The sequence below is a fragment of the Heterodontus francisci genome, chromosome 8 (assembly GCF_036365525.1).
Source record: "Heterodontus francisci isolate sHetFra1 chromosome 8, sHetFra1.hap1, whole genome shotgun sequence".
Classification (NCBI taxonomy): Eukaryota; Metazoa; Chordata; class Chondrichthyes; order Heterodontiformes; family Heterodontidae; genus Heterodontus; species Heterodontus francisci.
The window spans coordinates 8,739,307-8,755,352 of record NC_090378.1 but is presented as its reverse complement, the minus strand read 5'-3'; the positions used below and the strand labels follow the sequence as shown (position 1 = coordinate 8,755,352).

Here is a 16,046-nt window from a genome sequence, read left to right as displayed (position 1 = left end):
AAAACAACCTCTACTGGAGATCACCTGCCTTAAGATAAATAAACAACAGGAACCTGAGACTAAGGGGAGATGTTTACAGAGAAGCCACATGTCAAGGCTTATGGAGGTCAGGAGGTTGACTTTCTGTTTGGGGTTTGGATATTGTTTTCAGTTCTGATGGTGTGTGAACTATTTTTGAAGACAGTTGAAGATCAGCCTGCCAAGGGAAAAAACCTAACTCATCTCTTTCCTCCATCGCTGAAAAACCCTGCGTATTCAGTGTGATAACCGAAACCCTTGATACCACGTTTCTCCTGAGAAGCTGGAAAAAAACCTGCCAGATTAATTCTCGACGCGGCCTAAAAGAACTGATCCAGAGGAAATCCCAGTGACCCGTCTATGTGTACTCGGACGCCAGACAAAAAGGGACAGGTGACATCTTTCCATATCTTTCTCTTTAAGAATTAGCAACTATTTGGCCAAAGTATTCTTTTTTTGTCTTTTTTTTGTAACAGAGCTCTGCAGAGAGAATTTCTTTATTTTCTTCAGTGTGTGTTAGTGTGTGGGGGGTTTAACAAAAGGAACTTTCATATTTTAATCTGTGTGTTAATAGCTTGCTTTGTTACTGTATAAGTCTTGCTTTTATAACAAATTGATAATTTTGTTGCTTATTAAAGAAACTTGGTTGGTGTATTTTATTCTGGGATAGGAGAAGAGTATATGATTGACTGGGTAAGCATTTTAAAATATATGTTGTGACTTGTGGAGAAGTGGGACTAGAAAAGACAGTATACTCCTCCCACCTCGGTCATAACAATGGTTACAGCACAGAAGGAGGCCATTCGGCCTGCCGTGTTCATGCTGGCTCTCTTCAAGAGCAACTCACCTAGTCCCACTCCCCCCGCTTTTCCCCATAGCCCTGCAAAATGTTTCTCTTTAGATAATTGTCCAATTCTCCTCTGAAGGCCTAGACTGAATCTGCCAATGAGTGACATTGCTGAGCCGTTTAGGCCTCCATAGGAGCCATCTTTCGTTCCTTTTGTGTCTCATTACCACTCACTTTTACCTTCCAACCTTATTTCCTTTGGTTATTTAATCGCTGCCACCCTCTACCCTATCACAAGCCTTCCCTTTATTCTACCCCCCATTATTTTTTTTCCTTGGGTCTGAACTTGCTTAAAATTGATTAAATCTCTAACTTCTGCCAATTCTAATCTGAAACGTTAACTCTGTTTCTCTTTCCACAAATGCTGCCTGACCTGCTGAATATTTCCAGCATTTTTCTGCTTTGATATTACTGCCATTGGTTGTACCTTATTTAAGAGACGCTGAATTTGTTTCATGTCAGGAACTCCGGTGACTGATGCACGACTTTTCATTATGACCTCTTGGAGACCTTCCATTCGTAAACCGACCTTTGTGAATTAAAACAATAATGAATTTTAAAAAGAAATAAAACCTGGAATGAACCACACATACAAGATGAATCCATGGAGAAGACAAAGCTTCACATCAGTATAATTTCTCCAGCTGACTGGTGTATTACCTCTGCAAGATTGGCGGATGATCCCAAACTATGACCTGTGATTTTGGCTGCTGCTACTGTTGGGATGATGCTGCCCGCATTGTTCATTAGAATAGCTTTGACAGATACTCCTGCCATCAGCTTATCTACATCATAAAGACAGACAGCAAATTAACTGGTTGCTCGAATGTGTTATCAAGAAGAAATGATAATTACAACAACAACTTGCATTTATCTAGTGCTTTTAATGGAGTAAAATGTCCTTTAAGCGTGGGCATGCAACAACCCAAAACGTCCCTGCGCAGGCCACGCACAAGTCGGCTCCTTTAAATTACCATGTGTGCGCAGCCTGCAAAGAAGTTTGAAGGAGCCACGCGCTTAAGCAAATCGCCCACACCCTCCACATAAAGATTGGAAGGAACTTTGGGCCAAAGGCATTTTACAGGAGCATAATCAGACAAAATGTGGCACTGAGCCACAGAGGAGATATTAGGACAGATGACCAAAAGCTTGACCAAAATGGTAGGTGTTAAAGACCGACTTAAAGGAGGAGAGAGAGGTTTAGGGAGGGAATTCCAGAGTTTTGGGCCTCCGAATTGGAGGAGTGCAGATATCTCAGAGGGTTGTAGGGCTGAAGGAGATTATAGACATATGGAGGTGCAAGGAGAAATTTGAAAACTATGGCGATAATTTTAAAATTAATGACATCATAATGTTTTGGGCAGACAAAGGCCATTGCTCCATCTAACCTACCATCCATCAATCTCCTTACCATGTCTCTGGAACCAGTAGCCCTGCATCTCCTTTCCCGAATGGAATACAATCAATTTCTTTGTCAAAATCTGTCATTGCTTTCTATTCCACCACCTCTACTGGCAGTCTATTCCACAGTTCTATTGACCCTATAAAAAAGGGCCAATTTCCTCTTCACTTTTGACATCCTTAATTGAGAATGTGTCCATTAATCCTGCACTTGGCAGAAGAGTTTTCCTGGATCCCATTTGTCCTCATCCATGAAAATCTTAAGAACTCTGTTGACTGCCTCCTCATTCTCCAGAGAAAGACTTTTTTTTATTTCATTCATGGGATGTGGGCGTCGCTGGCCAGGCCAGCATTTATTGCACATCCCTAATTGCCCTTGAGAAGGTGGTGGTGAGCTGCCTTCTTGAACCGCTGCAGTCCATGTGAGGTAAGTACACCCACCGTGCTGTTAGGAAGCGAGTTCCAGGATTTTGACTCAGCAACAGTGAAGGAACGGCGATATAGTTCCAAGTCAGGATGGTGTGTGACTTGGAGGGGAACTTGCAGGTGGTGATGTTCCCATGTGTCTGCTGCCCTTGTCCTTCGAGGTGGTAGAGGTCGCGGGTTTGGAAGGTGCTGTCTAAGGAGCCTTGGTGAGTTGCTGCAGTGCATCTTGTAGATGGTACACACTGCTGCCACTGTGCATCAGTGATGGAGGGAGTGAATGTTTATGGATGGTGTGCCAATCAAGTTGGCTGCTTTGTTCTGGATGTTGTCGAGCTTCTTGAGTGTTGTTGGAGCTGCACCCATCCAGGCAAGTGGAGAGTATTCCATCACACTCCTGACTTGTGTCTTGTAGATGATGGACAGGCTTTGGGGAGTCAGGAGGTGAGTTACTCGCCGTAGGAACTAAAGTCTGAAGGCAGACAACCTTTTCCCCTGTGGCCGTTCCCCTCAATAATAAGTATACCGTTTTGGATACAGTTGGTGGGGGACGACCTACCAGGGGAAAGCCACAGCAGCCAGGTCTCTGGCACTGAGCCTGGCTCTGTGGCTCAGAAGGGAAGGGGGGAGAATAGGAGAGCGATAGTGATAGGAGATTCAATGGTTAGAGGAACAGACAGGAGATTCTGTGGTCGCGAACGAGACTCCCGGATGGTATGTTGCCTCCTGGGTGCCAGGGTCAGGGATGTCTCGGATCAAGTCTACGGGATTCTTGAGGGGGAGGGGGAGCAGCCAGAAGTCGTGGTACATATCGGTACCAATGACCTAGGAAAAGGGATGAGGACCTGAAAAGTGAATATGGGGAGTTAGGTTGGAAGCTAAAAGGCAGGACGAGCAGGATAGTAATCTCAGGATTGATACCGGTGCCGCGTGCTAGTGAGGCTAGAAACGGGGAGCGAGTGCAGCTGAACATGTGACTACAGAGCTGGTGTTGGAGGGAGGGCTTCAGATATGTGGATCATTGGGATACCTTCTGGGGAAGGTGGGACCTGAACAAGAAGGACGGGTTGCATCTGAACTGGAGGGGCACCAATATCCTGGGCGGGAGGTTTGCTAGAGCTCTTCGGGAGGGTTTAAACTAGTTTGGCAGGGGGATGGGAACCGGAGCTACGAATCAGTGGATGGGGTAGCTGTTGAACAGGCAGATACAGAGTGCAGAGAGTCTGTGAGGAAGGTTAGACAGTTGACAGGGCAAAGCTGCAGCCAGTATTATGGGTTGAAGTGTGTCTATTTTAACGCAAGAAGTGTCAGGAATAAGGGTGATGAACTTAGAGCATGGAACAGTACTCAGAGCTACGATGTTGTGGCCATTACGGAGACTTGGATATCACAGGGGCAGGAATGGATGTTGGATGTTACGGGGTTTAGATGTTTCAAAAGGAATAGGGAGGGAGGTAAAAGAGGTGGGGGAGTGGCATTGTTAATCAGGGATAGTATCACAGCTGCAGAAAGGAAGGTCGAAGAGGGTTTGTCCACTGAGTCATTATGGGTGGAAGTCAGAAACAGGAAAGGAGCAGTCACTTTGTTGGGAGTTTTCTATAGACTCCCCAATAGCAACAGAGACACGGAGGAACAGATTGGGAGGCAGATTTTGGAAAGGTGCAGAAGTAATAGGGTTGTTGTCATGGGTGACTTCAACTTCCATAATATTGATTGGAACCTCCTTAGTGCAAATAGTTTGGATGGAGCAGTTTTTGTCAGGTGTGTCCAGGAAGGTTTCCTGACTCAATATGTAGATAGGCCGACTAGAGGGGAGGCTATGTTGGACTTGGTGCTTGGCAACGAACCAGGCCAGGTGGCAGATCTCTCGGTGGGAGAGCATTTCGGTGATAGTGATCACAACACCCTGACTTTTAATATAGTCATGGAGAGGGACAGGAGCAGACGGGATGGGAAAATATTTAATTGGGGGAGGGGAAATTACAATGCTATTAGACAGGAACTGGGGAGCATAAATTGGGAACAGATGTTCTCAGGGAAATGCACGACAGAAATGTGGAGGTTGTTTAGGGAGCACTTGCTGCGACTGCTGGATAGGTTTGTCCCAATGAGGCACGGAATGGATGGTAGGGTGAAGGAACCTTAGATGACAAGAGATGTGGAACAGCTAGTCAAGAGGAAGAAGGAAGCTTACTTGAGGTTGAGGAAGCAAGGATCAGACAGGGCTCTAGAGGCTTACAAGGTAGCCAGGAAGGAACTGAAGAATGGACTTAGGAGAGCTAGAAGGGGACATGAAAAAGTCTTGGCGGGTAGGATTAAGGAAAGTCCCCAGGCGTTCCACACTTGTGAGGAACAAGAGGATGGCCAGAGTGAGGGTAGGGCCGATCAGGGATAGTGGAGGGAACTTGTGCCTGGAGTCGGAGGAGGTAGGGGAGGTCCAAAATGAATACTTTGCTTCAGTATTCACTAGTGAGAGGGACCTGGTCGTTTGTGAGGACAGCGTGAAACAGGCTGATATGCTCGAACAGGTTGATGTTAAGAGGAAGGATGTGCTGGAAATTTTGAAAGACATGAGGACAGATAAGTCCCCGGGGCCAGACGGGATATACCCAAGGATATTACGGGAAGTGAGGGCCACGCCTTTGACGATGATCTTTGCGTCCTCACTATTCGCTGGAGTAGTACCAGATATTGGAGGGTGGCAAATGTTATTCCCTTGTTCAAGAAAGGGAATAGCGATAACCCTGGGAATTATAGACCAGTCTGTCTTACGTCGGTAGTGGGCAAATTATTGGAGAGGATTCTGAGAGACAGGATTTATGATTATTTGGAAAAGCATAGTTTGATTAGAGACAGTCAGCATGGCTTTGTGAGGGGCAGGTCATGCCTCACAAGCCTTACTGAATTCTTTGAAGATGTGACAAAACACATTGATGAAGGAAGAGCAGTGGATGTGGTGTATATGGATTTTAGCAAGGCGTTTGATAAGGTTCCCCATGGTAGGCTCATTCAGAATGTAAGGAGGCATGGGATATAGGGGAAAGTTGGCTGTCTGGATACAGAATTGGCTGGCCCATAGAAGACAGAGGGTGGTAGTAGATGGAAAGTATTCAGCATGGAGCTCGGTGACCAGTGGTGTTCCGCAGGGATCTGTTCTGGGACCTCTGCTCTTTGTGATTTTTATAAATGACTTGGATGAGGAAGTGGAAGGCTGGGTTATCAAGTTTGCCGATGACATGAAGGTTGCTGGAGTTGTGGATAGTGTGGAAGGCTGTTATAGGTTGCAACGGGATATTGACAGGATGCAGAGCTGGGCTGAGAAGTGGCAGATGGAGTTCAACCTGGAAAAGTGTGAAGTGATTCATTTTGGAAGGTCAAATTTGAATGCAGAATACAGGCTTAAAGACAGGATTCCTGGTAGTGTGGAGGAACAGAGGGATCTTGGGGTCCATGTCCATAGATCGCTCAAAGTTGCCACCCAAGTTGATAGGGTTGTTAAGAAGGCGTATAGGGTGTTGGCTTTCATTAACAGGGGGATTGAGTTTAAGAGCCGCGAGGTTATGCTGCAGCTCTATAAAGCCCTGGTTAGACCACACTTGGAATATTGTGTTCAGTTCTGGTCGCCTCATTATAGGAAGGATGTGGAAGCTTTAGAGAGGGTGCAGAGGAGATTTACCAGGATGCTGCCTGGACTGGAGGGCATGTCTTATGAAGAAAGGTTGAGGGAGCTAGGGCTTTTGTCATTGGAGCGAAGAAGGATGAGAGGGGACTTGATAGAGGTGTACAAGATGATGAGAGGCATAGAGAGAGTGGATAGCCAGAGACTTTTTCCCAGGGTGGAAAGGGCTATCACCAGGGGGCATAATTTTAAGGTGATTGGAGGAAGGTTTCGGGGAGATGTCAAAGGTAGGTTCTTTACACAGAGAGTGGTAGGTGCGTGGAATGCACTGCCAGCGGTGGTAGTAGAAGCAGAAACATTAGGGACATTTAAGCGACTCTTGGATAGGTACATGGATGATAGTAGTATGAAGGGTATGTAGGTAGTTTGATCCTAGAGTAGGTTAAAGGTTCGGCACAACATCGTGGGCCGAAGGGCCTGTACTATGCTGTGCTGTTCTATGTTCTAACTCACCATTCCAAATTCAGGCCTCAGTGTCAGTCCTCTGGACTGCCTCTAATAATTCCACGTCTTCCATAATATGGAGATCAAAGAGGACTCAGTGTTCAGTAAGGCCTCACTAAGGCCAGGTACACCTTTAACCATCATGTCTTTAGACTCTGACTCACAACCCTGGTTATACAGCTCCAACTGTTCACTTCAATTCTTCACTCTCTGCAAAAATGCTGAATCAATGGTTTCAATGATCTATCCGCCAAAACTAGGGTCTGCTCACCACTTTGTTAGCTCTAACTTTCGAATTTATATCAACTTTCTGTGTAAAATACTGATGGATTTTCATACTCAGGATGGTTGAAAATTAAAAATGTGATTTGAATTGCAGTAAGAAAGAGAATGTGAAAATGTACAGCAAGTCAGGCAGTGCCTAAAAGAGAAAACTGGATGCAACTTTCAGAGCCAAATTGCGCTTAGTATTAAGGATTTTGTTAATTTTTAGCATATGGTATTGGCTACTTTGATACGGTCACAGATGCTGAGAGGATATTGTCCCTCGGGGTATCTAGAACTGGGGGCACAGTTTCAAAACAACTGGTTTTAAAGATGAAGCTGAGGAGGAAATTCTCCTCTCAGAGGGTCGTTAATCTTTGGAATTCTCTTCCTTAGAGAGCAGTGGAGGCTGGATCATTGAATATATTCAAGGCTGAGTTAGACAGATTTCTGATCTACAAGGGAGTCAAGGGCTGCACAGGGGCAGGCAGGAAAGTGGAGTTGAGGTGACATGTCATGATCTTATTCGATGGTGGAACAGGCTCCAGGGGCCAAATGGCCAACTCCTGCTTGTATTTCTTATGTTCTTAAAAGGATAGCTATCTGGCTGTGACCAAACTTGCTTGATGTAGGAGCCATGCCACAACATTCAGACATAAACATGTTGTGTGATTGATTGAGATATTGGACTGATTGGCAGCTCCTTTTGAATTTAGGAGTCTCTTGTTCAATATCCTGCAAGCAGCAGTAAGTCTTTTGGGTACATTTATTAGCTCCGAGTCATTCAGAACTCTTTGAGTTTTATCTGGAAACAACAAAGAGAAATAAATAGAAAGTTATTTGATCATTTAGCTTAACATAGGGATTGAAAATGATTTACTATTTTCCTTGTATAAGGAATTAGGCTATTATTCCTACTTTATGTATTTTTTTTTGTTATTCTTTTATGGGATGTGGGCATCACTGGCTAGGCCAGCATTTATTGCCCATCTCTAATTGCCCTTGAAGGGCATTTAAGAGTCAAGCACGTTGCTGTGGGTCTGGAGTCACACGTAGGCCAGACCAAGTCAGGACAACAGATTTCCTTCCTGAAGGCACATTAGTGAACTGGATGGATTTTTACAACAATCGATAATGGTTTCATGGTCACCATTAGACTAGCTTTTTAATTCCAGATTTATTAAAATGAATTCAAATTTCACCATCTGCCGTGATGGGATTTGAACCCGAGTCCCCAGAGCATTCGGCTGCACTCTGGATTACTCGTCCAGTGCCATCACCACTATTATTGCCATTATCCACTTGTTGATATACAGTTTTAATGAATTTGTTTCAGCATTTAAAAAAAATCTTTCTGAGTGTTAAATTGTTAGTGTTAAGGATGAGGAGGAATGTTGTGGAGATATGAGATAAATCTAACAAGTAAAGTAAAAGATTCTCTGTTCATATCCAGGGCTTGCTCTTAAAACCTCTCAGCATATCAGGGTCAGTGAAGATATTCTTGAGGTTACAAAAAGTTCAGTCTCACCTATGATAGTAATTAAGATTTACATATGATAGTAATCTGATTATGAAGCGTAGGATGACACAGCAAAGGAGGCCATTCGGCCCATCATGTCTGTACCAGTTCTTTGAAAGAGCTATCCAATTAGTTCCATTGCCATGCAGATTTTTCCCTTTCAAATATGTCTCCATTCCCTTTGGAATGTTACTGTTGAATCTGCTTCCATCACCCTTTCAGGCAGTGCATTCCAGATCACAATAACTCACTGCATGAGAAGTGTTTCAAATAATGAACGGGTGGGACAGGGTAGAAAGTGGCAGACTGGCAGGGGGTTCAAGAGCAAGGGGCTATAGATGGAAGATTTAATGTAAGAGATTTAGAACAGAGAGCAGGTGAAATGTCTTTACACAAAGCATCTTGAGGCTGTGGAATTCACTTCCAGTCTTCCTAAGTGAGGCAGCAACTGTGCCATTGCTGACATGAACTGGCTGAGCTGGTTTCTGTGTCGTGACTTCAATGTAATTCTATGTAATCTAAAATATGGAAGCTGAAATATCTAGAGCAACAAGACCTTCGATTGGAAATTTCTGGGCCCCTGTATTCTCTCTGCTATTCTTTGTACTATTTTTTTCTTCCTATTAGAGCTTTCCTTTAAACGGGATGTTCCACTAAACTCATAACTGTTTCAGTGGGAAAGATAAACGTTTCTTTTGGCAGTTTGGCAGCATACTTACAGTTGAATAGGTCAGGATGAAAAACCTGGCTGAATCGCAAGCCAAGTCGGTCAAACTTGGGTCTCAAGAGTTTTGCAGCTATATTGCAGCCAGCCGCCCTGTTAAAATGAACAGTAGGTGTATTACAACCATAAAAACATCACGTTCAGTAATCTGTGAATGATTTGAAATTCCTGAACTGATGGGAAGTCTTTACACTTACAGAGAATTGAGATCAGGGAGTGAACTTCTTGCCAGAGATCTGAACTGCGAATAAGCAAAACTTGCCACTTGCAAACTGGTCTCCTTTAACAGTGAACTAGCTAGGACTAACAACGAATTCATAGGTGGCTTGGTGCACAGGAATATTGCACAAGCAGACATTCGCAATTCAGGGTGATTCCTTTGATTCATGAATAACTGTATAGTGATAGCTTGTACCTGTGTCAACAGAAAGAAATAGCCATTGAACTAACTGTGTTCTCATAGCAGCATACACACGACAGTCTTTGTCCCATTTTGTGAAACTGATGTGTGATATTACATTTAACCAACTGACAGTAAACAAAACATGTAACAAAGGAAATAAGTGTGAAAGCTGAAAATCTGAAATCAAACGGCAAATGTTGGAAAATACAGAACAAGTCAAACAGTATCGCAAAAGAGGAAAAATGGGCCATGACTTTTGTTTGTACTCATTGTCAGAATTGAACACTAAAAGATAAACAGGCAATTTCTTTTATTCATTTTGTGGGATATGGGCATCACCATCATTTATTGCCAACCCTAATTGCCCTTGAACTGATTGGTTTGCTAGGCCATTTCAGAGGGCAGTTAAGAGTCAACCACATTGCTGTGGGTCTGGAGTCACATGTAGGCCAGACTAGGTAAGGACAGCAGATTTCCTTCCTTAAAGGACATTAGTGAACCAGATGGACTTTTACAACAATTGGCAATCGTTTCATGGTCACCATTAGACTAGATTTTAATTCCAGATTTATTAATTGAACTCAAATTTCACCATCTGCTGTGGTGGGATTTGAACCCATGTGCCCAGAGCATTAGCCTGGGCTCTGGATTACTAGCCTAGTGATGTTACCACTACGCCAGCGGTTAGAAAACGTAAAGAGCAAGAGGGAAATGCACCAATTACAGAGGGAGATAATGGGTTGAATGATCTACAAACTGCCCATATGAAATATTTCAGATTATATTACACAAAAGATCATTAGTGAGTGGCTCAAGAAGGGCTTAAGGAGCTTAAGACAGGTTGCATAAAATTGATTTGTATTCTCTTCAATTTAGAAAGTTGAGGGGTGATCTAATTAAAGTGTTTAAAATGTGAAAAGGATTCAATAGAGAATTAAATTAGTGAGGGAATGAAGAACAACAGCAATAATCATAAAATAAAACCAAGGCCATTCAGGAGTGAAATAAGGAAGCATTTTTTCACACAAAGGTTAGCAGAAATGTGGAATTCTCTCCCTCAAAGGGAGTGGATGCTTGTTCAGTAAAGGATGTGGATACAAGGTGGGTAAATGAAGTTGAGGTACAGATCAACCATGACCTAATTGAATGCGAGAACAGGCTCAAGGGGCTAAATGGCCTCATCCTATTGTATGTTCCGATATTTAAAAAGGACAATGTCATGCAAATAGAGGAGGACCAATAACAAACAAAATAGGTGATAAAATGGAGAGGAAAAAAAACAATTTCAAACCTATACAGGTCTGACTTGAAGTGAAAAAGCTGCCAGAACACAGCGGATTTGTCTGTGCTGAGAAGAGTTAAAAAAGTTGAACACCACAAACTCCAACCCCATTACTGTTACTTCTTAATTTGTATAGAACAGCATGACTTTTTGCTTTACCTTTTCTGGGTCTTTCCTTGCAATGTTACGCAGTGCCATGACAGCATCAACCCGTACTTTCAGTGGGAGTCTTGCAGCCGTTGTCCCGAATCCAGGTAACAGTTTCATGATAGGCTTGATGCTCGCTGGCTGCCCTGCATTGCCAATCGCTTTGAGGCTGAGGGCTATGTTCTCCTCATTGGCCTGAGCAGTAGCTTTAATGAGCAAGTCATGGAGAGGCTGGAAGAAGAGAGCCTCCGTGAGCAATATGTAGAAGTCCACATCAACACAGTTCAGTACGGACAGTCAGCAAGTCGCATCAGCTCACCTGAAGCAGATTATCAGGGCACGTTGCCTGCTCTGTACAATATTTGAAAACCATGGAGCCATATCCAAGGTAGACAATCCGGCGAAGAATGGAGTACTGCTGCACTTGAGGCAGAACAAATAGTTCCTGCAGAGAAAATAAACAGGTTAGACATTACTACTTAGGGAAAAGGTGAACATCAAAACTGCCTTTCTGTCACCTGTTTTCTGAAAGGTGCAAGAATGGTACCAAGGATGAGGGACTTCAGTTATCTGTAGAGAAGCTGGGGGTGCTCTCCTTAGAGCAGAGAAGACAAAGAGGAGACTTGCTAGCTGTGTTCAAAATCATGAAGGGTTTTGATAGAACAAATAAGGAGAAACTGTTTCCAGTGGTAGAAGGGTCAATAACCAGAGGACAAGATTTAAGGCGACTGGCAAACGAACCAAATTGAGATGTGAGTTGTTGTGATCTGGAATGCACAGGGTGAAAGGGCAGTGGAAGAAGATTCAATAATAACTTTCAAAAGGGAATGGAAAAAATACTTTGAGATTAAAAAATTGGGGAAAGAGCAGGGGAGTGGGGCTAATTGGATAGCTCTTTCAAAGAGCCAGCACAGGCATGATGGGCTGAATGGTCTCCATTGGTGCTGTATTATTCGATGATTCTACGAGTAAAATGTGTTCATACTCACTCTGACTACTGATAGGCTTTGAAGGTCGGCAGTGATTTGATGCATTGCAACAACTAAAGCCTGAGCTGCATCACCCATTGTGATGTCAATCTGATCAATTTTGCTTTTGAGGAATCTCAGTGCGCCAGTTGTTCCAACAGCAGGAAGTGCAAAAATAATCCAGCGCCTAGTGCTACAAAATGAAATGAGAACATTTTCTTGAGAAATAAGAACATAAGAAATAGGAACAGGAGTAGGCCATTTGGCCCCTCGAGCCTGCTCCGCCATTCAATACGCTCATGGCTGATCTGATTATGGCTTTAACTCCACTTTCCTGCTCCCCCACCCCCCCCCCATAACCCTTGACTCCACTGTAGATCAAAAATCTGTCTAACTCAGCTTTGAATATACTCAATGACACAGCCTCCACTGCTCTCTGGTTCCAAAGAATATGAACAGAGGAATATAGGAACATAGGAGCAGGCCATTCAGCCCATCGCGCCTGACCTATATGATCAGGGCTGATCATCCACTTCAACGCCTTTTTCCCACACTGTCCCCATATCCCCTTATGTCATTGGTATTTAGAAGTCTGTCAATCTCTGCTTTAAACATGCTCAATGACTGAGCTTCCAAAGCCCTCTTAGGCAGAGAATTCCAAAGATTAGAGATGCATGTGATAAAGGAGCATCTGTAATTATGGGTGACATTAATCTGCATATAGATTGGGCAAATCAAATTAGTCACAATACTTGGAGTCTATAAGGGATGGTTTTCTGGACCAATACGTTGAGGAACCAACTAGAGAACAGGCCATCCGAGACTGGGTATTGTGTAATGAGAGAGGAATAATTGACAATCTAGTGGTACGAGACCCTTTGGGGACGAGCGACCATAATATGATAGATATGGGTGGCACAGTGGCGCAGTGATTAGCACCGCAGCCTCACAACTCCAGCGACCCGGGTTCAATTCTGGGTACTGCCTGTGTGGAGTTTGCAAGTTCTCCCTGTGTCTGCGTGGGTTTTCGCCGGGTGCTCCAGTTTCCTCCCACAGCCAAAGACTTGCAGGTTGATAGGTAAATTGGCCATTATAAATTGCCCCTAGTATAGGTAGGTGGTAGGAGAATATAGGGACAGGTGGGGATGTGGTAGGAATATGGGATTAGTGTAGGATTAGTATAAATGGGTGGGTGATGGTCGGCACAGACTCGATCGGCCGAAGGGCCTGTTTCAGTGCTGTATCTCTAAATAAATAAATAAATAAATTCTTCATCAAGGTGGAGAGTGATGTAGTTGATTCTGAGACAAGGGTCCTGAATCTTAGTAAAGGAAACTATGAAGCTATGAGGCGCGAGTTGGCCATGACGGATTGGGAAACGTTACTTAAAGGGATGATGGTAGATAGGCAATGGCAAACATTTAAAGAGCGCATCGATGAACTGCAACAATTGTTCATCCCTGTCTGGCGCAAAAGTAAAATGGGAAAGGAAGTCAAACCATGGCTTACAAGGGAAATTAGAGATAGCATTAGATCCAAGGAAGAGGCATATAAATTTGCCAGGAAAAACAACAGACCTGAGGATTGGGAGCAGTTTTGAATTCAGCAAAGGAGGACCAAGGGATTGATTAAGAAGGGGAAAATAGAGCACGGGGAACATAAAAACTGACGGTAAAAGTTTCTAGAGGTATGTGAAGAGAAAAAGATTGGTGAAGACAAATGTAGGTCCCTTACAGTCAGAAACAGGGGAATTTATTATGGGGAATAAAGAAATGGCTGACCAACTAAATGCATACTTTGGTTCTGCCTTCACAAAGGAGGATACAAATATCATACCAGAAATGTTGGGGAACACAGGGCTTAGTGAGAGAGAGGAACTCAAGGAAATCAGTATTAGTAGAGAAATGGTGTTGGGTAAATTGATGGGATTGAAGGCCGATAAATCCTCAGGGCCTGATGGTATGCATCCCAGAGTACTTAAGGAAGTGGCCCTAGAAATAGTGGATGCATTGGTGGTCATCTTCCAAGATTCCATAGACTCTGGAACAGTTCCTGCAGATTAGAGGGTAGCGAATGTAACCCCACTATTTAAAAAGGGAGGTAGAGAGAAAGCAGGGAATTATAGAGCAGTCAGCTTGATGTCAGTAGTGGGGGAAATTCTAGAGTCCATTATCAAAGATTTTATAGCAGAGCACTTGGAGAACAGTGGTAGAATCGGATAGAATCAGCATTGATTTACAAAAGGGAAATCATGCTTGACAAATCTCCTAGAATTCTTCGAGGATGTAACTAGTAGAGTTGATGAGGGGGAGCCAGTGGATGTGAAGGATCAGTTACTAGGGGACACAAGTTTAAGGTGAGGGGCAGGAGGTTTAAGGGGGATTTGAGGAAGAACCTTTTTACCCAGAGGGTGGTGACGGTCTGAAATGCACTGCCTGGGAGGGTGGGAGAGGCGGGTTGCCTCACATCCTTTAAAAAGTACCTGGCTGAGCACTTGGCACGTCGTAACATTCAAGGCTATGGGCCAAGTACTGGCAAATGGGATTAGGTAGACAGGTCAGGTGTCTTTAATGCATCGGTGCAGACTCGATGGGCCGAATGGCCTCTTCTGCGCTGTATTATTCTGTGATTCTGTGATGTGGTTTATTTGGACTTTCAGAAGGCTTTCGACAAAGTCCCAGATAAGAGATTAGCATGAAAAATTAAAGCGCATGGGATTGGGGGTAGTGTATTGCGATGGATAGAAAATTAGCTGGTAAACAGGAAACAAAGAGTAGGGATAAATGGGTCTTTTTCCGAATGGCAGGCAGTGACTAGTGGGGTACCGCAGGGATCGGTGCTAGGACCCCAGCTATTCACAATATACGTTAATGACTTAGATGAGGGAACTAAATGTAATATCTCCAAATTTGCAGATGAGACAAAGCTGGGTGGGAGGGTGAGTTGTGAGGAGAATGCAGAGAGGCTTCAGGGTGATTTGGACAAGTTGAGTGAGTGGGCTAATGCGTGGCAGATGCAGTATAATGTGGATAAATATGAGGTTATCCACTTTGGTAGCAAAAACAGGAAGGCAGATTATTATCTGAATGGCTATAAACTGAGAGAGGGGAATATGTAGCGAGACCTGGGTGTTCTCGTACACCAGTCGCTGAAGGTAAGCATGCAGGTGCAACAGGCGGTAAAAAAAGCAAATGGTATGTTGGCCTTCATAGTGAGAGGATTCGAGTACAGAAGCAGGGATGTCTTGCTGCAATTATACAAGGCCTTGGTGAGACCACACCTGGAATATTGTGTGCAGTTTTGGTCTCCTTATCTGAGGAAGGATGTTCTTGCTATAGAGGGAGTGCAGCGAAGGTTTACCAGACTGATTCCTGGGATGGCAGGACTGACATATGAGGAGAGATTGAGTCGGTTAGGATTATATTCGCTGGAGTTCAGAAGAGTGAGGGGGGATCTCATAGAAACCTATAAAATTCCATCAAAACTTGACAGGGTAGATGCAGGAAGGATGTTCCCGTTGGTGGGGGAGTCCAGAACCAGGGGTCATAGTCTAAGGATACGGGGTAAACCTTTCAGGACTGAGATGAGGAGAAATTGCTTCACCCAGAGAGTGGTGAGCCTGTGGAATTCGTTATCACAGAAAGCAGTTGAGGCCAAAACATTGAATGTTTTCAAAAAGGAGTTAGAAATAGCTCTTGGGTCTAAAGGGATCAAAGGGTATGGGGCGAGAGCCGGAACAGGCTACTGAGTTGGATGATCAGCCATGATCATAATGAATGGCGGAGCAGGCTCGAAGTACGATTGGCCTACTCCTGCTCCTATTTTCTATGTTTCTATTCACAACACTCTGAGTAAAGAAATTTCTCCTCATCTCTGTCCTAAGTGGCTTCTTCCTTATTTTGAAATTGTGTGCCCTGGTTCTAGACT

The 16,046-nt window shown here is 43.9% G+C and overlaps 1 protein-coding gene across 1 annotated transcript in view; it reads right to left on the bottom strand.

Moving 5' to 3' along the window:
• The window catches only part of LOC137372639 (vitellogenin-like), an 80,392-nt gene that overhangs the window by 48,287 nt on the left and 16,059 nt on the right, over window positions 1-16,046 (bottom strand). The window contains exons 9-15 of the mRNA XM_068036611.1: window positions 12,141-12,312; window positions 11,471-11,596; window positions 11,164-11,382; window positions 9,517-9,734; window positions 9,315-9,412; window positions 1,526-1,650; window positions 1,293-1,394 (exon numbers count right to left, since the gene is read on the bottom strand). Coding sequence (XP_067892712.1) covers window positions 1,293-1,394; window positions 1,526-1,650; window positions 9,315-9,412; window positions 9,517-9,734; window positions 11,164-11,382; window positions 11,471-11,596; window positions 12,141-12,312 — 1,060 coding nt within the window. The remainder of the gene's footprint in view (window positions 1-1,292; window positions 1,395-1,525; window positions 1,651-9,314; window positions 9,413-9,516; window positions 9,735-11,163; window positions 11,383-11,470; window positions 11,597-12,140; window positions 12,313-16,046) is intronic.